Raw genomic sequence first — 25,204 nt, forward strand, 5'->3', positions numbered from 1 at the left:
CGAGTCTGACTGCTGGAGACAGGAGTCAGACAGACTCATGAGTAAATATTGATCTTGTATTGGTTTGTGGGAAGGCTAAAGGATGCTGTGGCTCTCAGTGTTATTATTATGACTTCTGAATATCTTTGGTACTTCAGCTTACTGGTTTTGGAATCCAGTTTTCTGGTGGTTAAATAAATCCTTCAGCTTTATCTTTTATCTGGAGAGTCTGGCATATCTTGCTATCCAACATCAGGCAATAGTTATAGTCATGGTCTCTATCGTTATCACAGGTGCTGTAAATATTGCATTGGTGCTATACCAGTCTACCTTTCCGGGCTAAAGAGACATTACTCCTCTTCACACTCTTCCCATTTTAGCCAAACTGACCCATGTACTGTTCTGTGCACATGATGTTCCATCTCCCCCTTCTGTGACTTTGTACAGGCAGTTTCTCATTTCTAGAAAACATTCCCTCCTTACTTTCACCTTGTGGAATCACAAGCTTCTTTTAAAGCTCAGTTCAAGTGCCACTTACTATATGAGATATTTCCTTAACCCCTCAACTTACTCTCCTCTTCTTCCCCCGACAAAAAAACCCCTACCTTGCATTCTCCTCTTTATCTTTATATATTTACATGTTGTTTCCTCAGGTAGACTAAATTCCTTGAGGACATCAATTATTTGATTTTGTTTTTGGCCTTTGTATCCCTAGTACCTGGTACAGTGAAAGGCACTTAGTAGGCACTTAATAAATACTTATTGTCTGATTTGTTGATTTATAAAATTTATTTTTTTGAATCCCATAGTCTAAACAACATCTTAACATTCATTCAGTGTATCCTTTCAACAAATGTGTATTGTATCCTCTTGCTTCTCAAGACAATAAAATAGGTGCTATAACAAAGAAATCTAAGACATGTTCTGCCCCTTCATCAAGGAGATAATTTTAGTGCATGAATAAAGCATAAGACAGTTTATGTTAAGTGCCATGAGCATTTGGTATGATATTGATCCAATATAACCTATGATTCAAAAACTCAAAACAAGCTTTCATTTAAACCATCAAAATTATTTCATAAATAAAAGTATGCATATGTTGAACTACTTACCATCTGGATTGGAAGCCTCTGTTCCTCTTTTCCCTCTTTCTATGGTTAGTGGTAATACTTAGAATCACTAGTTCACCACTGTAGCAGCAAGCACCCTAGCTAGCATCCCCATGATGGCTGCTAGCACCCCCATGATGGCTGCTAGCACAGATTCTTAGATCTGCTTTTCTAAAGGAAAGCAAGGCAAAATGGGTTAACAATCTTACTTTAATCAATCAAACATTTATCATTTACCTAGTCAGGGGAAAAAATCAGCACCCTGAACTTCAGAGAATACAGAGTTTACAAGCAGACAAAAAATAAAGACAGAGAAACAGATCAGCAGACAGGCTTCCAGCTGTCTGACCATTACATCCATACCTAGTCAGTTACCAGAGAGGGAAGCACCAACATCTGGGTTTTCAAAGCCGGGGGGCTCAACGGCTGCCCAGAGTCTCATCTGGTCAAATCATACTCTTCGCAAAGTGAGCCCCAAAACAAAACCTCACATCAGGGTATATATAGCCTTCTCCTGGATCAGAGAATGTCACAACCCTCTTGACTCACTGCCCAATCACAAAGTAACAAGGTGTGAGTGTTCCTGAAAAACAAGCCTCCTACCACAGTCTTCAGGTGACCACATTCAGCCTATTAAGGGGCAGAGTATATTTTAAAATCAGGTAAAGTTCTTAGAGTCACTTAAGCCTATCAGAGGGCCAAGGGGCAGGGAAGACCTTCAGATTCCCATTCCTATATCAACCACTAATATCTTAAAGATTAAAATTTTCAATGTGCTCTAAAACCCAAAAATGTCATTGTTAAAATTCTTTCATGTTAATTCTGTACATGTGTAACTATTAAAAATTTTGGATTTCCACTGAGTAGGTTCCTAATTCATATCATATTATGTAGCAAGTCAAATTTAAAAGCATTTATTATGTGCTTGGGTATGCCAGGCACCACTGGAGATACAAGTACACAGAAAAAGAAAGATAATTCCTTCCCTCAGGGAGCTTATATTCCAATGGTAAGTGCTATGTGAGCTTATTATTCTCCAAAATGCCAAGTTAAATCTTCCTTTTCTTTTTTTAATGTATCTAAACCTGCCTTTAATGCTGAAATGTGGATTCTTCCAATTTGTTGCCACTTTACTTGATTTTTTCATGGTTCAGGAAATGACCTTTTGGGGATTCAGGGGCCACTTGAACATCATAAATTTCCCAAGATTAGGCCCAGTTTTACACATAGGTCTGTGTAATATAATGTCCTGCCTCAAAATAGCTCAGCTTGAAATTCCACCATTTAGGTTAATAAATTTCTATCTTAAAAGAAACAAACACATATAGTATAGTAAGTAGAGGAAGCCAGGTATCAGGCCTTTGCATATGATTGAAATATATGATAAAAAAAAAAAAAGAAGATAGGCTGGTCACATGGCAAGAGAGAAGATGCCTTTATGATGACAAGGTAAAGTGAAGGTTAAGTTTCAGGACATTAGTTTCTTTATCTATAAAATTGGGGATGGAGGAATAGACAAAATTATCTCTAAGGTCTCCTCCAGGTCTAAATTATATGATCCCAAATGTTCCTGATCCCCCTATAATAGTCCCAACATATTGTCATTCAGCCTTCACTTGGTGACCTATAATGAAAGGGTATGTGACATGACTGTGCAGTCCATTCTGTGGCAGCCCATTTTACTCAACGTTAGCTTCACTTATTAAGAAAAGAAAATTTTTTTAGATGAAATCTACCTCAACTTCTATTCATTGTTCCTAATACTGTTCTTCTGGATCCAAGCAAAGCAAATCTTAACTCTTTCATAGGACAGAGCTTCAAATATTTGAAGATGGCTATTGTGCCCCATCTTAGTCTTTCCTTTCCTAAGCTAAACATCCTCTATTCCTGCAACTGGCCCAATTATGTCATGATTTTCAGTCCCTTTGTTATCCTGATCATGATCTCCTGAACACAAATATGCCCATTATCCTATGATCTTGACATCTTTTCTAGAATAGTGGATAGATCTGGATGCAATACTATTAATGTAGTCTAAGCATTACACCAGAGGGCAGCAGAGAACCATAACTGCCCACCTTCTGTGCTTCTGGTCATTCAGCCTACGGATCCTATCCTTAAGGTCCTATTCTGATGTCTCCTCTCTGGTATGAAGATACAGCACAAACCTGGAGGGTTCTAACAAGCTGGACAGATTTCAAATATGAGCCCAACAACAGACTGTCACTCTAGGACCAGCTTAGGTAAACAAAGAGAAGATCATTACAAAATATTGGTCACAAGGTGAGGAATTTGTTTGTCCATAACAACTCATGAAGACCTTGTCTAGTGAAGGTGCTAAAGTCTTTGCAGCATAAATCACATATATTCTGTTTCTGCTGCTGTTATACTTGTAAAAATACAAATATTCTGTGTGGTCAATGGGCAGGGGTGTGCTGGTAAATGTTTAACAGCCTTTCTCCCTCAGGAAAAAAAAATGTACACAAGATTGCATTAATAATATTTTCCCACCACTTTCTTAAGTCTAGTGGAGTGGTCTCAAACTCAAATAGAAACAGGGCCCATAACAAACCCACTCTTAAGGATCCCTGCTGGCTGTATTTTGTCTTAGTTTTAAAATGTAATGTTATCTATGTTTTATTGTGTTTTTATTTATTTTTAAAATAGTTCCCGATTACATTTTATTCTAGTTCTGTCAGCCTAAGTACTATTGTGAGCCCATGTGCTTGGGGCCCCTGTTTGACACCTCTGGTCTAGCCAATAAACAGAACAATAAATCAAGCCCCAATTGGTAGTGTTTGCTGATTTTCAAAGTGTAAACACTCACAATGGAAATTTAATAATTGTCTTTTCCTGAGCCATTGAGCAGACTATGGCCCCTCCTAGCCAAATGGGTGATCTCACCTAGGCTGAGTCCCTCCTTCCCCCCCCCCCACCCCCCTCCCTCCCCCAGCTCAGGCTTTCATCCTCTTTAACCAGCATTTGACCTTGTTGATCAATCACCTTCTCTTCCTAGATACTCTCTTCTCCCTGGGAGACACCTCTACTCTTCCTGACTGACTGCTCTTTCTCAGTTTCTTTTACTAGATAATCTTCCAGGTCATTCTGCCTAACTGTAAGTGTATCCCAAAACTTTGTCCTGGGTCTCTTCTTTTTTTTTGTCTCTACCCTCTCTTAGTGACTTCACTAACTCACAAGGGTTTAATTATTATCTCTATACTGATGCTTCTAATGAGATTCCTACTTTCTCTCTGGAGCTCAAGCTCCAAATCACCAACTGCCCATTGATATTTCCTAAAAACATCACAAAATCAACATACCCAAAATAGAATTCATTACCTTTCCCTTAAACTCATACCTCTTCTAAACTTCCCTATTTCTGTCAAGGATGCTAACATCCTTCTTCTTACCTAGGTTAATAACCTTAGTGTTACACTTGATTACTCTTCTCACCCCACATACCCAATGAGTTGGCAAATCTTGTCCTTTCTACCTCTGTAATATTCTTGCAACTAACTGATCTTTTTTCTATACTCCCAAAGCCACTGCCATAACTACTTCTCTCATTGTTTCTCTCCAGAACTATTGTAATAGCCTCCCAATTGCTGTTCTTGACTCAAGTCTCTCCCTTCTTCAATCCATCCTCCACAAAGCTGGTTTTTCCCAAAGTGTGAGTCCGACTATATCATTCCTCTACTCAATAAATCTCATTGGCCCCTATCACCTCTAAGGTCAGATAGGAAGTCTATGTTTATTACTGTATCCCCTCTAAGGCCAAGTATAAATTTCTACATCTGTTATTGAAAGCCCTTCACAACCTGGTCCCAATTTCCTTGCCACCCTTTTACCACATTACTTACCTTCATGTATACTATGGTTCAGTCAAACTGACCTTCTCACTTTTTCTCACATACAACCCTCTATATTCCATCTCAGATCTTTTGTACTGGCTGTTCCCCATGCTATGTGCCTTCCTTCTTCATATATGCCTCTTAAAATACTTCTTTTCTTTCAAGCCTAAGTCAACCCTTACTTTGTACATGAAGCCTTTCCAGATGCCCCCAGTCACTAGTGCCTCATCCCAAATTATCTTGCATCTGTTTTGTATGTTTGTAGATATTGTTGTCTTCCCCAGTTAGATCTGAAGCTCCTTAAGGAGAGAAGGGACAGTTTCACTTTTTTATTTGCAACCCCAGCACCCAGGCCTGTGCCTGATATAATTTCATTGCTAATTAATATATGTGATACATATAACTATCTACTACATACTTTAGTGTGATGCATTAGTATATCATATAATGTATAACAATAATATTACATAAATGGTATATAAAAATAAGATTATATTGATATATCAATATATAGTGAATAATATTGAGTGTATGATTTATGAAATCATGCCCCAAATATTATTATGCATGGTATAATGTTATATCTTGTATAAAATTATGTGATATATATTTTTGTGTTATTGTAATATTATTTAATATAATACAATATATATAGACATATAATCCACCATTTAAGAATATAGAACAGATCAGGGGCAGCTAGGTGGCGCAGTGAATAGAGCACTGGCCCTGGAGTCAGGAGGACCCAAGTTCAAATCCAACCTCAGACACAACACAAAAACTAGCCATATGACCTTGGGCAAGTTGCTTAACCCCAATTACCCTCCAAAAAGAAAAAAAGAATCTAGGACAGATCAGCTATTGCCTCAGATATCTCCTCATTTCCCATGCGGCTGCACTCATTTTGGACTTTGACTTCTCCACCATGTCTCCATGTTGGGTACATTCTTTCTCCTTTCAATTTCCTTTTTTATGTTGTCTTCCCCCATTAAGTTGTAAGCTCCTTGAGGGCAGAAACTGTTTTTCTTTTTCATATTTATATCTCCAGTCCTTAGCACAGTGCCTGGCACATAGTAGGTACTTAATACATATTTGTTGATGATTGTATACAATAATATATTGGATAATATATAGATTTATATTATACAATTATATGTGATGCACATATATCAATAAGCAAGCATTTAGGAAGCACCTACTATGTACCGAGCATTGTGACAAGTGTTAAGGCTACAAAGACAAAAGGTTTCTGTATCTCTAATCTACTAAATAGACAGCAAGCTGTGGTTACTAGAAGACTCCCCTCTGAGTTAGGAAGACCCGGGTTCAAGGCCTTCCTTGAACACATACTGGTCACATGACCATAGACAAGTCACCTAAACTCTCAGTGTCCCCAGGAAATTCTCTAAGACTAAATTACAGTGGAGTTACTGATCTGCATTGGTAGAGGGAGTTTTTATATCAACTGTTCCCTTACCAATAAAAGGACTGGTCTGGGTCCTGGGATCCTCAAATAATAGGCTTAGATCTAGATGGAAAAGTAAAGGCCATTTAGTCCAACCTCTTCATTTAACATATAAGGGAGCTGAGACCCAAAGTTAGTAAACTGTAAGCTCCTTCAATCGAGCACACAAATATTTATTAAACACCTACTATGAACAAAGAAAAATAAAACCCCTGGCCTTCAAGGAGCTTATTTTCTATTGGGGGAAAGCAACATATAAACATGTAAATAAATACATAATGTATTCAAAGTAAATATAAGAAAAGCTAATATGGAAAACAGTTTGAAGGGAAAAAAAGAAAGAGAACAAAACTTGGGATACTAAGTCCTGTGTTCAATGCTTGGTGTCAAAACTTTTTAGTGGAATGACTTATACAAGTTACTCCACCTCTCTCCCTTCCATATTCCTCATCTGTAAAATGGGAACAACACTTGCTCATAGGATTGTTGTGAGGAAAGGGTGTTACAAAGCATAAAATACTATGTATGCTTTTATTATAATAATAATTTTGAGGGACTTGAAGGAATGCCATTCATGTAATATGTACTCATCTCACTATCTTTGTAAAATATAATTGTAGAACCCAGTCAAACAAACAAAAAGTCAATATAAGGCAATTTCTGGGAGGGGGAGGTCCTGGTAACTGCAGGGATAATGTAGTGTTTGGAAAGGGAGCAATGTATAATAAGTCTGGAAAGGTAGGCTGCAGCCAGATGGTTAAGGAAATTAAATGCCCCAAAGACGAGTTTTATTTTATCCTGAAGGCAATAGAAAGTCACTGAAACTTCTTGAACCAGAGAATGATATATCATTATATCAATATATAATAAATATAACCACAGTTATATCTGTGCTTTAGGGATATCACTTTGGCAGCTGTGTGGAATATGGATTGGAGAGGGTAGAAACTAGAGGCAGGAAAAGGCTATTACAACAATACAGGTGAGGGCGGCTAGGTGGTGCAGTGAATAGAATACCAGCCCTGGAATCAGGAGGACCTGAGTTCAAATGTGACCTCATACACTTGACACATTTACTAGCCATGTGACTTTGGGCAAGTCACTTAACCCCAATTGCCCTCCAAAAAGAAAATTAAAAAATAAAATAAATGAAACAATACAGGTGAGACATGATGAGGACCTGGTTAGGTGACTGGCTGTGTCAGTCAGACAGGCAATACTCATTCATTAAGCACTTATTATGTGCCAGGTATTGTACTTAGGGATGGGGGGGGGGGAGAGGAGACAAAAGACAGTCCCTGCCCTCAAGGAGCTCCCAATCTAATAGTAGAGAGTACAAGTAAGCAAATGTGTACCAACAAGCCTTAGACAAGATAGGAGGGAAATAATTATAGAGGGAAAGCACTAGAATTAAGAAGGGTTAAGAAAGACTTCCTGTAGAATGTGGGATTTTAGTTGTGACTTGAAGGAGACCAGGAGGCAGAGACAAGGAGGAAGAGCAATTTAGGCATGGGGGATAGCCAGAAAAAAAATGCCCACAGCAGAAAGATGGAGTGTCTTCTTCATGGAACACTAAGGAAGTCAGTGTTCCTGGATCAAAACATACATGGCTGGGAGGAAGGTGAAAGAAGATGGGAAAAGTGGGCGTTGGGGGTTAGAGTTAGGTTATGAAGAGATTTGGACACCAGAGGATATTGTAATTGATGCTAGTGGTGATAGGAACCACTGGAATTTATGGAGTCAGGGTGGGGCTGCGATGACATGGCTGGATCTGTGTGAGTGGGAAGGAGACAGATTTGAGAGATATTGTCAAGGCAGAATTGACAAAACTTGACAAAATGATTTAATATGGGAGGTGAGAGAGAGTGAAAAGTGAAGATCCCCTGTATGAGAGAATTGTTGTTTTTCAGTCCCAGCCTGAACACAGTGATATGCTTAGTAGGTGCTTAATAAACACTAATTGAGTGGATGGATGGATGAATGAATGAGTGAATGGTTTAGAGGGGGAGGAAACAGGCTGGGAAACAATTGGAATACTCTAAGTCAGAAGTGATGCAGACTTGAGCTAAGGGCATAGTAGCAGGAATGGAAAGAAAAGGATAGATGAGAGAAATATCAGAAGGGCTAAGGTAGGAAGAAGGAATAAGCCTTGATTAGATATGGTGGACAAGGGAGAGGGCTTTTATGATGGTGCCATTGATTAGCAACAACTTCTGATGAATTACGGTAGCACCAATTCACTTCTCATTGCCATTGGGTTATAATGCCATCAGTCAATTGGAAGTGCTTTCTCCAAGGCTATCAACAATCTCTTAAGTGCTAAATCCAATGGCCCTTTTTCATTCCTTATTCTGCCTGACTTTCCTATAGATTTTGACACCTTCAATCACCCCTTCCTTCTGGACACTTTCTCTTTCCCTTACTCCTGTGATTATGTGACACTGTGTTCTCTTGGTTTTCTTCCTATGTGTCTGTTTCCTGTTTCACAGTCCTTTTGCTAAATCATCCTCCTCACATCCAACTCTATGCTTTAGGCTCTCTTCTCTTTTCTCTATTCACTATCACAATGACATCATCAATTTCCTTTATACTTAGGACACTCAAATCTTTATACCCTAATCTTCCCTGAACTCCAGTTCTCTACTACCAATGGTCTGCTGTACATCTCCATTTGGATGCTCTATAGTCATCTCAAACACAAAATACTCCGAATGAGCTGATTGTATTTCCTAGCCCACTCCCAAACCTATCTCTTCTACAAAATATTCATCCTAGTCACCCAGGTTTGCTACCTTGGAGCCATCCTTGACTCTGTCTTTTCCTTCAGCTCCCACATCCAATCAGTTTGCAAACTTTTCAACCCTAACTCTACAATATCACTTGCTTTTACCCCCTTCCGTCCACGTCAATCTTCCCTTGTTCTACCACCATTACCTCTTGCTTGGATTATTGTAATGGCCTTTTAATTGGTCTCCCTTTAGTCTCTTCCTTCTCTAAATTATCCTCCAAAAACTCCAATATAAGTCCTAAAACACAAATCTGACCATATCATCCCCCAAGGGAAAACTCTTCAATGGTTCCATATCACCTCTAGGATAAAATAAAAATCCTTTATTTAGCCTGACATTTAAAGCTCCCCACAGTCTGGTTTCCACCTACCTTTCTCACCTTATTTTAAATTATTCCCTTAACAAGCTCTCTGTTATAATCACACTGGCCTACTAGCTCTTCCCCATACCTGACATTCTACCTTCTACCTCTTAGCCTTTGAACAAGTGGTCTCTCACATCTGGAATCTGTCACCACCCCTCAACATCAACTTCCCTTAGAAAATCTCTAGCTTCTTTCAAAACCCTACTAAAATGACACCTGCACGAAAGGCCTTCACTCTTTTCCTCTTGAAACTACTTTGTATTACTTTGTCTATACTATATTTAGTACTTGGTACCTGCTTCCAGTAGAATATAAGCTTCTTGAGGCCTGGGCCTATTTTATTTTCATATTGCCTAGTTCACCAATTTGCATGTAGCAGGCTTTTCTCCCTGGTTAAATGTAAGCTTTTTGATAGTTAATATTTATATAGCACTTACTCCATGCAAGGAACTGTGCTAAGTGTTTTACAGTCATTATCTCATCTGAGATTCACAATAATTTTGTAAGGTAGAGGTTGTTATTATTCCCATTTTATATTTGAAGAAACTGAGGCAAAGTGACTTGCCTAGAGTCACACAGCTGGACATGTCTAAAGCTGGATTTGAACTTGAGCCTTCTTGACTCCCGGCCCAGCACTCAATTGACTGTACCACCTTGTTGCCTCTCTTTGAGTGTAAAGACTGTTTCAGTTTGGTCTTTGTGTTTCCAATGCCTAAACACAGTGCCTGTAAGCAGGTTCTTAATAGATTCTTATTGATTGATTGAAACACACCTGTCTCCTCTTGAGAAAGAGACTAAAGGATAATTACTACTTGTATAGAATGTGGATACTGTATACATTCTGCCAGTTAACTGTTGAAATGTTTTCTTTTCTTACAAGGGAAAGTTTAAGGGGGGGGATGGGGAAGAGTAAGAGAAAATGACTAGTGTTCAAACACAAAGGTAATAATAAATCTTTTTTTTTAATACATTTAGTTTTCTCTGCAGAGTAAAGTGTAGACAAAATTTTGAAGTACACTAAAAGTTTGGGGTCTCTGGCACCACTAGTTCCCCAGGTTCCCAGTATCTTCTTCATATGGTCCAACAACTGTCTAGGATCCTTTACTGTATCTCTCCTAAAAGGCACATTCTTCTGGGGGTGGGGAGGGTAATGATTGCCCCATGCATCAAAACTTTGCTTTGACTCATTTTTCCCATGGACACTTCAGCTATGTCTAATTCCCTCTGGCATTTGCTTTTTTTTGCTTTCCTAGTAGACAGTTAATCTGATAAATTGCATTAGTGTCTTCCTCAAGGCTACACATGAGCCTTTTCTTAGCTCATATGTTTGCATTTTAGAAGGATACTTCTGGAAAATAAAGAATCAGAGATACAATGCTTTAATCTTTTATTATTAAGGAATAGTTGCAGTGGTGGAAATTTCAGATGCTATTATAAAGCCCCTAGCACAGTCCTTGGCACTTATCAATGATTATTCTTCCCCTCCCTTTCCCTAAACTAGAAGGACAGCTAGGCACTCGGCTGCCCTTCAAAGTCAACCTTCTTGACTGACACTGTTGATCACCATCTCCTCTTGGATATTTTCTACTCTTTAGGTTTTAGTGACATCTATTCTTTCTTGGTAATCCTCTTACCTTTCTGGCCTTTCCATATGCTTCCTTTGCTAGATCTTCATCTAGATCATACTCAGCCACGGAGGTCCCCAAAGGCTCTGTCCTAGGCCCTCTTCTGTTCCCTCAACACTATGTTTCTTGGTGATCTCATCAGTTCTTATGTGTTCAGTTATCACCTCTATGCAAATAATTCCCAGATCTATAAATCCAGCGCTAGTCTCTCTCCTGACCTCTGGTCCTTCATCAACAAGTGTCCCCAAAATCTTTCTTTTTCTCAATGTCCCTATTGACATCAAGAATACCACCATCCTCCCAGTCACCCAGGCTTGAAAACTTGGTGTCACCTCCCACTCTGCCCACGTATGGCACTCACTCCCTATATCGAATCTGTTGTCAAATCTTGTCATTTCTACCTTTACAGCATCTCACATACATGTCCCTCCTACTTACTTGGCCATCATTCCAATTCAGGTCCTCATCTCTTGTTGTCTTAATTATTGCAGTAGTTTTCTAACTGATTTCCCTGCCTTAAATCTTTCTCTACTCAAGCAGCTCCCCTCAGATGACAAAGTGATTTTTCTACAGTATATGCTGTCCTTCTATTCAATAAACTCCATTAAGTCATCTCAAACCTCTTTTACAAGAGGCCTTTCCTAGTCCACCCAAGAGGCTAGTGATTACCTACCACTTACTTTATATGTAGTTGTCGTTGTGCAGTCATTTTCAGTCATGGCCAACTCTTCACAACCCCATTTGATGAGGAAACTGAGGCAAAAAGGATTAAGTGACTTGTCCAGGGTTACCCAGTTAATAAGTGTCTGAGGCTGGATTTGAATTCAGGAAGATGAGTCTTCCTGACTCCAGTGCTCTATCTACTGTTCCACTGTGCCACCTAGCTCTGTGTGTGTATACACATATGTACATATGTATATGTGTGCATATATACAAATTATAAATTTCATGTATATACAAAAAATACATGTAGTATATACAAACCAGAAATAGAGGCACCTAGGTGGTTCAAATCTGGCTTCAGACACTTACTAGTTGTGTGACCCTGGGCAAGTCACTTTACTCTGTTTACCTCAGTTTCCCCATCTGTAAAGTTGGGGAAAATAATAGCACCTACCTTCAGGGGTTGCTACAAGGATCAAATGAGATTGTAATTGTAAAGTGCTTAGCACAGTGTCAGGCACAAATTGGGGACTATAGAAATGCTTATTTCCTTCCTTCCAAAATGGCGTATGAATCTGTATATACATACTTATTTACATGTTATCTCCTATTAGAAGGTGAGCTATCTGATTGTAGGGACTGTGTTTTTGCCTTTTTCTGTATCCCCAGAACTCATCATACTTCTTGGCACAGAATAAGCACTTAAATGCTTGTTTACTATAACTAACTATACTGGCAGCAATCTATTCAGTCTACGTATAACATCAGGTCTATGCTTCCACTTCCTTACAGAACAACATACACTTCTTTGTTAAATTTGATATCTACTTTAATCTTCTAACCTCAAGGTTGAACATGTTACCAACTTGTTTTTGAGGCACAAAAAGGTCCTATATTCTCTGCACTATCCTCCCAAGGCAGAGGTCATTTTCAATTTCTTAGACATCAATTTATTTCCTATTTCACAAACTCAGATATGGCAGGTCTAAGATTTAATTAATTCTCAACATCTCCTCAGAATCATTCCAGGAAAAGATCTGAAAAGTATCTAATATCCCCCAGCTCCAGGATGTTGCAATATAATAGTTTAAAACTTTACTTTGCAATTAGAATTTTTTTCCCTTATTGTTAACTATTATTTAGGAACTGATTATTTCCTTTGTGAATTCTTATTGCTGTTTTGTCTGGCTCTTGCCCCTGACCTTTGGCCATTTTGCTCTTCATTTGGGCTTACATGGACCTAAGCATCAGGAAACCAAGGACAAGAAACAAGAAGAGGAAGTGAAATTCATATCAGTCCACTTGCCACACATTTGCAGCTCTGATAAAATTTGGACAGAAGAGGAAGTTGACTATTGGTTGGCTTTCAAAAAAAAAGTATTTGTAGTATTTAAAGTATATGTTTTAAAGTATTTTCTATTACCATAGATAAATAGAAGTTGGTTATCTGGGAGGACAAGGGAAGACTCAATGAATCCAGTAGTCCAAAGTCTTTTTCTCCTAATAAATGCAGTTAAAATTTTCTCTCCTACACAACCCATATTATTCCTCTGAAACTAATAGCATTCTAGTTTTGTTTTTTAAAAGGCAATGGTTACTTCAGGTTCCCAAAGTTTGCTTGGCTCTTTCTTAATTTAGATCTTTCCACTTATTAACATCTGCAAAAACAAGATTTTGGAAATAGTCACTTCTCTGCCAACCAAGTTGACAACCTGGTTTTACTGTCAATGAAGTACCACATTGCCAAATCATCTCAGTGTGTCATCATCTTCAGGCCGGAAATTTGACAGTGGAACTGGAAGATTTATAAATGGCCCTGGAAATGGCTGAAAATGAGAACCAGCTGGGTGGACAGATGAACAGAATTAACATTTTTCACTAATGTCTTTGTATGGATTGTTGCCATTTTCTCCTCTGGTCAGACTAGGGCTACTGTATCATGAGACATCTCTGACAAAGCCAAATGAAGCCATTCTTAAAACTGGCTCCAGTTAGTCTGCTCTGCCTTGTGCTAAAGGCAGGACAGAAAGGAGTGTGTGTGTGTGTGTGTGTGTGTGTGTGTGTGTGCTCTCATGCTCGTGTTCATGTGCACACTCACTCTAGTGTGCCCATGTGTAACTGACTGAGGGTGTGGCCAGGGTTGTAGCCAGAGTGGGGAGGGGTAGGGAAGTGAATCAGTGTTAGAACAGATTGGGGTATGGGAAGAGCTGTGTTTCCACTTTCAGGTTTCATTTTTACCACTTCCTCAAACTACTGCCTTATATAACTCTACTGAATACTGGAGGGGGAGTTAGAGGATCTGTGTTTGAATACCAGCTCTGCCACTTACTAGCTTTATGACCCTGGGGAGAGACACATCATCTCTTCTGATATCAGTTTCCTGATGTGAACTGAAGGTGTTGGATTAGATAATCTTTGAAATTCTTTCCAGCATTAAACCTATGATCCTGTGATGGGTAGCACTTATTGTATGGAACAGCTAGGTGGTCCAGGGTCTGGGCAGTGGACCTGGAATTCAGGAAGACCTAAGGTCAAAGCTAACCTCAGACACTTACTAGCAGTGTGACCCATGGCAAGTGACAACTTCTGCTTGCCTTGGTTTCCTCATCATAAAATAGGGACAATAACAGCACTTACCTCCCAGGGTTGTTGTAAGGATCAAATGAGATAATTCTGAAGTGCTTACTTAGCATGGAACCCACAACATAATAAGCATCATATAAAGGTTGTGGTTGTTTAGTCATTTTTAGTTGAGTCCAACCCCTCATGGCCCCTTTGGGGTTTTCTTGGCAAAGATACTGGAGTGCTTTGCCATTTCCTTTCCCAGCACATTTTATTGATGAGGAAACTAAGGCAAACAGGGTTTGCCCAGGGTCACACAACTAGAAAGTGTCTGAGGTCAGATATGAACTCTGGTCTTCCTGACTCCAGACCCACCACTCTATCTACAATGCCATCTACCTGTACCATATAAATGTCAATTATTACTATTAGTTAAAAGCATGACCAGTTTGACCAATAGTGAGTCAGAATTAATCATTGTCATGAACAAAGGGTTCTGATAGCTCTTCCCCCAAACATTTAATATTTAAACTATTGCAGATGGGAAAAAAAAACCAAAAACATTTCCCCTAATTGATGGGTTTGTATTGTCATCATCTAGCTACATTATATCAATGTAAATGATACATTTATACAGGAAACATTTCAAAGAACGTAGACTAGTACTACTTTCAGTTAGCACATAAATAACATAACAAGGAGTCTTTCTTTTTCTCCCCTTGAAGCAAGGACACGGTTAATTTTAAGTGCTATTTAGAATGTGCCCCAAGGGCTGCTGGTTGGTTATCCCAGTCTATATTCCAGAAAATGTAGGAATTTTTATAGATTCCTAGTTATAGATATCACACTACAACCATAGGAAATGTAGGAATTTATAGACTACTAGTTATAGATAACTCCATTTTTCTTTTTCTTGCCATCAGGAGCAAGATAATCCATAGGATTGTAGCTCTGGAGCTAGAAGTGACTGAATATTTCTCAGTCTCTTATAAGTCTATAGATATAGATATAAAATGTCACCAAAATGTGACATAAACATATATTAAAGGCTGATTTGGAAGATTAATTCAAGAATTCGGAGGAAGTAATATTAAATGATATAATCTTGGTATTTCTCATCAGACCCAAAAGACATGAAGTGTCCAATTAATAAATCTAATAAAACAAAAGCAAAGGATATACCATATTACTCAAGGATATACCATATTAGAAAAACATCCATAATTATGCTTTTAGGCTGTATTTTCAGAATTATCTAAATTTCACTTCTAACCTAGGACTACAGTTTGTTGCAAAGGTGGAGTGGGGTGGAGAGGGGGAGGAGAATACTGAAGGACAGTTTTTCCTCAAAGTAACAGTACTACTAATGGAATGTTAGGGGATGCTAAAAGTACCAGGAGAATTTTGATAAGTAAAGTTAACATTGCCACAGCAATGCCTGCTTTGGTGGCATTGCTTCTCCTTGCTTCTGACACGTATAGTTCAACATTTTCCCCCTACTTCCCCTCCAGAGGGATGACAAGAGAAAGAAAAATGAACATTTTCCTCTTTTGGTCTCTGGAGCTATCACCCAGGATAGTATGCTGATTGGGAAGAGTGCCAAATTTGAAGTCGGGAAACTTGGGTATGATACTTATTATGCAATCCTGGTCAAGTCACTTCAATAAAATGGAAATAATCTTTGCATTACACACCCCCATAAGGTTCTTGAAGGGGATTTGCAAAGCATAAATGCATGTGTCTATATGGGCTTGGCAAATACAAAATATTCTATAAATGCATGTTGATTGATTACTATAAACAAATGGTTCCCTCTCCCCCATTAGATTATATGCCCAATGAGGGCAGGAAATGGGGGTGAAGAGCTAATTTAAGGGCAATGAGGCATAGAGGAAAGAACACTGAGTTAGCTTCAGGTTCTGCGGCTATATGACCTTGCATAACTCGCTAAACCACTGAGTTTATTTCCTCTTCTGTCAAATGGAAATATTAATACTTAACCTGCCCATATATTAGGGTTGTTGTAAAAATCATCATAAGTCATGAAAGTGCTTTGGAAAAGGTGTGCTTATTACTTGGGGAGGGATGAAAAAGAAGGTGCTCTCCAAGGTCCTTTTCCTTTCTTAATGAGGAATGACATTAACTATCTCTGTGATTTCACAGAACTATAAGATTGAGAACTCAAAGAGATTTTACTCATCATCTGATCCAACCCCTTCATTTTATAGTGGAGGAAACATAGGCCTAGAAAAAAAGGATAATAACAGTGTCTTACAGTTGGCAAAGAGCTTCACATATGTCATTCATTTTCTCCTAACAACCCTGGAGGGGTTATTCCCATTTTACAAAAGGGGTACTGTTATTATCCCTATTTTACAAATGAGGTAACTGAGGCAGAAAGAAGTTAAGTAACTTGCCCAGTGTCTCAGGACACTTTTTTTTTTAAAAAGCAATTGGGGTTAAGTAACTTGCTCAAGGTTACACGGCCAATTATTTTTGGGTGTGGTGCCAAGTATCTGAGCCCGGATTTGATCCCCAGGTCATCCGGACACTGGAGCCAGTGCTCTTACTCGCTGTGCTACCTGGCCACCCCTCAGGACACTTTTGAACTAGTGTCTTCCTGACTCCAGGTCTGTGCTAGACCTGCATGACTCAGGTGGGATGAAATTTGCCCAAAGTAAAAAAGGTAAAATTAATTAGTAGAGCTGAGAATGGAACAAAGGTATCCAGCCTTTCAATCCCCTCTTCTTGATTTGTAAGTTGTCAGGATTTGAAGTCCAAGGCTTTGGGTCATCAGCGCCCTGTATGACCTTGGGAAAGTCCTTTAACCTCTCTGGAACTCAGTTTCTTTACCAGTAAAGAGAAAACTGGATTAAATTGGCCTCTAAAGTTCCTCTCTGCCTTAAATTATCGGGTCCTAAGATTGTTCCTTACTCCCCAGAAAGAAGCACAATCAGTAAAATTAACCTGTGCAAGAGACCAGTGCCGGGCGCCTGGGGGTATGAAATTCCCCGGGCTGCGCAGGCGCGCTCCCCTCCCAAGGCTGGTGATGTCATGTATGACTCCTGGCAGCCCCGGAACCAAGTGACAGAACTCCGTAGCTAGCCGGACGGAAGGGAGTGCACACGGAAGAGGTGTGAAGAAGACAGAACTATTCAACGGGGAGAACGCGTGGCTTCCGGTCGGCTTCTTCATTCGCCGCTGCAATGTTCTCCCGAGTCTCGGCTCTCGGGCCCAGCCGCCCCCGCCTCCTCCGTCTTCCTTGCATCCCAGGTGGCTCCGAAGCGGCGAAGGAGACTCGGGGACTGTGGACCGGTCTGGCCAGGTACCGCCCTGCTCTCTCTCTCCGCTCCCCGAACCCAGGAGCCTGGGGGTCACCCTGGCAACCGCGCGCACCACGCGCCCCGCCCCTGTGACCTCTGCCCCGCGGAGCCTTCCTCTCGCTTCCTTCCCAGTTCGGCCCTGACACAGGTGTAGGCGAGCCCTGACTATCCCCTTCGCAGGGCTGCCGGCGCGGTTTGGTGGCCGAAAACCCCCTTCCCCCTCCATGACTTTCCTGTAGTGTAAAGGGTAGGACAGTGAATGTGTGATGTTAATAATTAAATTAGCCGTAAAGAGCGGTAAGAGGTCCTTGGTGGGATGTAGCTCCCACTCCGATTCCTTCTTGCACGAGTAGCTGCCCAGCGATTGTTAAATTTAATCTTTAGTAATCTTACTGTGTCAAGCCTTTTATTTTAACTTACTGCTCTTCCCACCCCAGCTCAAGACTCACCCGGCGGGTAGAGAACTGGGCCTGGAGTTAGGAAGATCCGAGTTGAAATGTGACCTCAGACACGTAGTAGCTGTGTGATCCTGGGCAAGTCATTTAGCCCTGTTTGCCTCAGTTTCCCCATATGTAAAATGAGCTGGAGAAAGAAGTGGCAAGCTACTCTTGTATCTTCACTAAGAGAACCCCAAAATAAGGTCAGAGAGTCAGACACAGCTGAAAAAGATCGAATTACAGATTCCCCTGATTGTATTCTGTGTTCCCCTTCCTAGTGCCTGTGTTTCCTCCCGGTAGCTGGGAGGTTTCCATTCCTGTTCAGATAGCATCTCCTTCATGTATAATGATTTATATAATACATATATTCATATATAATGAATATCATCACATATATAATTCATGATAGTGATTTATATATGTTATCTCATTTAATCCTCCCAACAACTGTGTGATGTAGTTGCTGTTATCCCCATTTTACAGAGAAAACAACTGGTACGTGTGACATTCCTCAGCATTGTCTCCCCACCAAAGTGAGCTCTCCCTCAAATTTCACTTAATTTTTTACATTTAGCTCATTCTTCTGGACATCTTCTGTACCGATTCTTTTCTCTACCAGGGGTGGTGGTGAACCTTTGGTCTGTGTCATATCCTGTGTCTGTGTTGTATCTTCAGTGTCTAATAGCATTTCCCTTTATATAGTAATGTTTGAAGGAATGAATACAAAAATGAATAATAAGCTTCTCACTCTTATTGGGGATAGAAGATCTGTTACAATCAAGTATAGAAGTACAAACAAAATATGGTAGGAAATGCCAGAGACCTCATCTGAGGGGAAACCAGAAAAAGCTTTATGGAAAAGTTAGCATCTAAACCTAGGAGAATGGAAATGTGAGAAATGGGAATGTGCATTTCAACCATGTGACCAAAGGTATGGAAGTAAGAAAGACCAGCATAATTTTTTTGAATAGTGAGTTTTTCCATTTGGCTGAAGCATAGTATATATGCAGAAATAAGGCTGCAGAGCCTATCAAAAGCCATGTAAAAATGCGCTCTAGATTAAAAATAGTTAGAGAAACATACATTTAATGTAAATCAAAACAACTCTGAGGTACTACATCACACCTATCAGCTTAGCTAACATGACAAAACAGGAAAATGATAAATGTTGGAGAAGATGTGGGAAAATTGGAATAGAAATGCATTGCTGGTGAAGCTGTGAACATCCAACCATTCTGGAGAGCAATTTGGAACTATGTACAAAGGGCTATAAAACTGGGCATACCCTTTGATTCAGCAATACCACTACTACATCTGTATCTCAAAGAGGTCATAAAAATGGGAAAAAGACCCACATACAAAAAATATTTATAGCAGCTCTTTTTGTGGTGGCCAAGAATTGGAATTGAGGGGATGCTCATCTATTGGGGAATGGCTGAACAAATTGTGGTATATGAATGTAATGATGAGTAGACAAAGTTCAGAAAAACCAGGAAAGACTTACATGAACTGATGCTGAGTGAAGTGAGTAGAACCAGGAGAATATGGTACACAGTAACAGCAACATTATACTATGACTGACCTTGATAGACTTGACTCTTCTCAACAGTTGAAAGATCTAAGACAATTCCAGAAGACTCATGATGGAAAATTCTGTCCATATCCAGCAGAAAAACTGTGGAGTCTCAATGCATATCCAAGCGTACTATTTGCTCTCTTTTGTTTCTTCTTTCTCATGATTCCTCCCATTGGTACTAATTCTTCTTTACAACATGACTAATGTGAAAATGTCTACTATGAATGTGTATGTAGAGCCTGTATGTGCATGCCATCTTGGGGAGAGGGAGAAAATTTAGAACTCAAAATTTTATGGAAGCGAATGCCAAAAGCCAAACTAAATAAATAAAATTGGTTTTTTTTTTGTTTTTTTAAGATGTGTGTTTAAGCAACTCTGAGGTTCCAAAGATGACAAAGGAAAATGAGAGCTATTGAGCTTCTGGAAAACAGACACATTAATATACTGTTAGTGGAGCTGTGGATTGATATACCCGTTCTGGAAAGCAATTTGTAACTAAGCTCCCAAAGTCATTAAACTGCCTATTCATTAACTCAGCAATACCACCACTAGGTCTATACTGTCAAGAGATCAAAGAAATACTGTGGCAAAGAACTGGAAACCGAGGGAGTGCCTACCAACTGGGGAATGGCTAAACAAATTGTGATATATGAGTGTGATGGAATATTATGCTGCAAGAAATGATGAAGGAGATAGTTTCAGAAAAACCTAGGAAGACATGTATAAAATAATGCAGAGTGAAGTGAAAAGAACCAGAAACACTCTATACAGTGACAAAATTGTAATGACAAACAACTTTGAAAGACTTAAGAACTCTGATCAACAGATTCCAGGGGATTGATGAAAAGCCATGCCACCCATCTTCTGACAGAGTGGTGATAGACTCAAGAGGCAGAATGAGACATATTTTTGGACTGTATATTTGTTACAAGAGTTTTTTTTTCTTCCTCCCCTCTGGGAATGGGAGAATGGGGAGGTGTAAGGGAGGGAAAATAAATGTATGTTAATTTATAAGTAAATGAAAAAAAAACTTTAAAATATTAGAAGTGTAGGTTGTTATCAAATAAAGCTAGAAATTGTTGAAAGCCAACTGCTTTTAGTTGGAGTTAGGGAGCCATTGAAGATTTTTTTTTTGGAGGGTTTTATCCTAAAGGAAGCTATGGATGAGAAAGATAACTGCTGGTATGTGAGATTGGTTAGAATAGAAAGATGCAATATCTAGAAAATCATGTAGAAGTCTGTTGAAGGAGTCTGTGCAAAAGGTGCAGAGGATAGGATAGGAATGTAATAGGAATGGAAAGGGATAGGTAGGGGAGATATTCCCAAAACAGAATCTGTAAGACTTAACAAGTGATTAGTTGTGAGGAATCAAATATGATTAAAGCTTCAGACCTAGTAGAATGGTAATGCTATTGACAGGTAAAGGTGGTGCTATTAAATGCTAAGGTTTTGAGGGGGAAAAATCCTGTTTTTGACTAAAGTATAGATTCACAGTCCTGAATACCATTTAGAGTAATAAATAGGTATAAACTCTTGGATTACCTTCATACAATATATACTTTTCTTTTTCCTTTTCTTTCCTCTTCAAAATTTCTTTCCTAGGACAGAATACAAAATCCAAAGGTGTTTCAGCACAAACAGTGTGATCTACAGCAAGAAAGATGAGTCTTCTGTTCCTGTTGTGAAGATTCCTGACAGTGTTCCAGAGAGTCAGGATAATAAAAAGGAAAATGCAACTAACTTGTTGAATATTGTAAAGGGCATGAAAGTTGAATTAAGTACACCTAACATGTTACAGGACACAAAAACTCATACAACCCAGACTCAAAGAAATGAGGAAGTTAAAGATTTGGGGAGGAGAAGTAGTGTGAGGCGGAAAGCTGTGAAAGATTCTTCACCTGAGAGGTAAATTGAATGTTCTTTGATATGATGGTTTTGATATTCCATTTTTTTTCCCTTTGAATTTGTACTGTTTAAATTGGAGCTTTTTGACCTCAGGTCCTCCTGACTCCAGGACTGGTACTTTATCCATTGCACCACCTAGCTGTCCCTAAATTTGAACTCTTTAATAACAAATAAAGGTTGCTCTCCGTCCATTCCAGTCTAATTCCCATACTTCACTATGATGTTTAGATGATCCTGGATTTTTCAAGACTGTGCTCACTGGAATATAAACTCTGGTAGGTCATACTAAGATTGATAGGCTTCAAGTATAGACCCTCTGACAAACCATATGACAAGCCCTCGGGCTAAAGAGAATAAGCTAAATTCTGAGAAATTTTCTACTGAGGGAATACATGTTTTCAGTTACAATGATTCATGCAGATGTGCAATAGATAGATTAGAATAGGAACAGATGGAGTCAGGAAAATTAATTAGAAGGTTGTTGAAGGAGTCTAAAAGTTACAAAGTGGCTGGACTAGGGTGATGTTTAGTGGAAATGGAAAGAAAGGGGAAAGATTTGAAAGGAGAAATCTTAACAATTTCAAGTTATGCAATTACTGAAGAAAAGCATGAACAACACTGTAATGTAGTGGTGAATTAAAGAACTATTATTAATCTCATTTTATTTATCTGTTCTTAGATTGTACTTGAAAGTAATAAAATTGAATCTTTACCAGTGTTATGTAATTCAGACTTTTTACCGAAGTAAGTCTGACCTTCCTACTTTATTAGCTTTGAATAATGAGTTTTATAATATATACCTACACATCTATTTAATACAACGTCATTCTAAGGTTATATGTGCTTCAAGAAGCAAGTGTTTTGTTGTTTTTTGTTTTGGGGTTTTTTTGGAGGGGGGAAAGGCAAGGCAATTGGGGTGAAGTGACTTGCCCAAGGTCACACAGCTACTAAGTGTCAGGTGTCTGAGGCTAGGTTTGAACTCAGGTCCTCCTGACTCCAGGATCGGTGCTCTATTAACTGTGCCACCTAGCTACCCCAGAAGTGGGTGTTTTAAAAACCAAAGTAATATTGAGGATCTCAAATTTATTTTTGATTCCTTAAGGTCCAAAACCAGTGGAGCTATATGACCGGGTATAAAAAGGCAGGATAGATTACAAGGCTATCATTTTGCATTTTGGTTAAGAGATAAATGAAACAGTATGTAATATTCTGTTTTCTTTCCTTCTACATTCTTCAGTCACCCATCACTGACTCCTGAATTAGTGGCTGCTGCAACTGCTGTTGCTGATTCTCTTCCTTTTGACAAACAGTCAGTCAAATCAGAATTGCTGCATCAATTGAGGAAACATGAGAAAGACTTCAGAGCACACCAAGGAAAAGAAACAGCTAAAATAAGGTCAGTAAGTTGAATGGTAGTCTTTTTAATGGTAACTCAAAGTAATCATTTTTTCATTTGACTGACGTGTCAAATATATCTTAATATAAATTCATTTGAAAAACAATTTAAAATGTCACAAGTTAGATAGTTTTATCCATAAAAAGGCTATTTTTAAAAAATAAAAAAATAGTAAAGACAGTAAATCTAAGAACCTCTTTTCTTTTTATCTTTTTAGTTTTCAACATTCACTTTTATAAGACTTTGAGTTACAAATTTTCCCTCCTCATTCCCCTCCCCAAGTCTATACATGTACAATCACAGTAAACATATTTCCGCATTAGTCGTGTTGTGAAAGAAGAATCAGAACAAAAGGGAAAAACAATGAGAAAAACAACAAAAGAGAAAATAGTGTGCGTCGGTCTGCATCCAGACTCCACAGTTCTTTCTCTGGATATGGATAGCATTTTCCCAACATGAGTCTTTTGGAATTGTCTTGGATCATTGTATTGCTAAGAAGAGCTAAGTCAATCAAAGTTGGTCATTGCATAATGTGGTTTTCTCCTGGTTCTCACTTCACTCAGCATCAGTTCATCTAAGTTTTTCCAGGTTTTTCTTAAATCCGCCAGCTTATCATTTCTTAGGAATTATTAGTATTCCATTACATTCATATACCATAACTTGTTCAGTCATTCCCTAGTTGATGGGCATCCCCTTAATTTCCAATTCTTGACTACCACAAAAAGAATTGCTGTAAATATTTTTGTATATGTGGGTTCTTTTCCCATTTTTATGTTCTCTTCGGGATATAACTCTAGAAGTGATATTACTAGATCAAAGGGCATGCACAGTTTTGTAACCCTTTGGGTATAATTCCAAATTGCTCTAAAGAATGGTTTGATCACTTCACAATTCCACCAGCAATGCATTAGTGTTCCAGTTTTCCTATATCTTTTCCATCATTTATCATTTTCCTTTTCTGTCATATTAACCAATCTGATAGGTGTGAGGTGGTATCTCAGAGTTGTTTTAATTTATTTTTCTGTGTCAAATATATAGTGATTTAAAGCATTTTTCTATATATCTATAGATAGCTTTAACTTCTTTATCTAAAAACTGCCTCTTCATATCCTTTGACTGTCAGTTGGGGAATGACTTGTAATCTTATAAATTTGACTCAGTTCTCTATATATTTTAGAAATGAGGCCTTTATCAGAGACACTGACTGTAAATATTGTTTCCCAGGTTTCTGTTTCCCTTATAACCTTAGTTGCATTGGCTTTGTGTGTACAAAAGATTTTTAATTTAATGTAATCAAAATTACCCATTTTGCATTTCATAGTGTTCTCTGTCTCTTGTTTGGTCATAAATTTTTCTGTTCTCCATAGATCTGACAGGTAAACTATTCCTTGCTCTCCTAATTTGCTTGCAGTATCACCCTTTATATCTAAATCATGGTACCCATTTTTACATTATCTTGGCATACAGTGTAAGATGTTGGTCTATGCCTAGTTTCTACCATGATGTTTTCCAGTTTTTGTTAAATAGTGAGTTCTTATCCCCAAAACTGGGGTTTTGGGGTTTATCAAACAGTGGATTACTACAGTCATTAACTACTGTGAGAAGAACCTTCATTTAAGGAAATATTCCTGTGAAAGGAAGCTTTTTGAATTTGAATTCAGGTCCTCCTGACTCCAAGGCCAGTGCTCTATTCACTGCTCCAATAGCCCCCCAGGAAACATTTTACTAAGTAAAGTAAATTGCTGGATATGTACACAGCATGGTCAATAAATTCTTCCTTGGCCTTCATAATCTTTGTCCTTATATTAATTATAGAATCTTTCTGCCTAGCCTCTTGACATTCCCCTAGTCACAAAATTCTGAGTGTAAATTGTAGAGAAATAGAAGCTTAATTATTATACATATATTTCCAAAGTTATACTAAAAAAAGTCAAGGTGAATCTTTTGCAGATTGAGGTAAAGAAGGTTAACAATAGGCATTTTGTGGAGGACTTGGGAAAAACTATGGAATCAGACTTTACTGGAGGAAGAATATAAGCCAGTCCTGGTAGTTTCAGTTATATTAACCTATGAACATTTTTACTACCTCAATTTTCACTTATTAGTTCTTTTCTTCCTTTATGTGCTGTATGTATCAAATCCAACTCCACTTTCTGAGGC

At 38.7% G+C, this 25,204-nt stretch overlaps 1 protein-coding gene across 1 annotated transcript in view; it reads left to right on the forward strand.

Annotated features, from left to right (window-relative positions):
* The first annotated feature begins 17,518 nt into the window (after positions 1–17,518).
* Positions 17,519–25,204, forward strand: part of MRPS31 (mitochondrial ribosomal protein S31) — a 33,921-nt gene continuing 26,235 nt past the window's right edge. Inside the window, exons 1-3 of the mRNA XM_069064618.1 lie at positions 17,519–17,732; positions 21,346–21,648; positions 22,886–23,044. Coding sequence (XP_068920719.1) covers positions 17,614–17,732; positions 21,346–21,648; positions 22,886–23,044 — 581 coding nt within the window. The 5' untranslated portion in view covers positions 17,519–17,613. The remainder of the gene's footprint in view (positions 17,733–21,345; positions 21,649–22,885; positions 23,045–25,204) is intronic.

This window comes from Petaurus breviceps, unplaced genomic scaffold (assembly GCF_028583685.1).
Source record: "Petaurus breviceps papuanus isolate PSGF00001 unplaced genomic scaffold, PetGlider_PUasm1.0 90639, whole genome shotgun sequence".
NCBI lineage: Eukaryota > Metazoa > Chordata > Mammalia > Diprotodontia > Petauridae > Petaurus > Petaurus breviceps.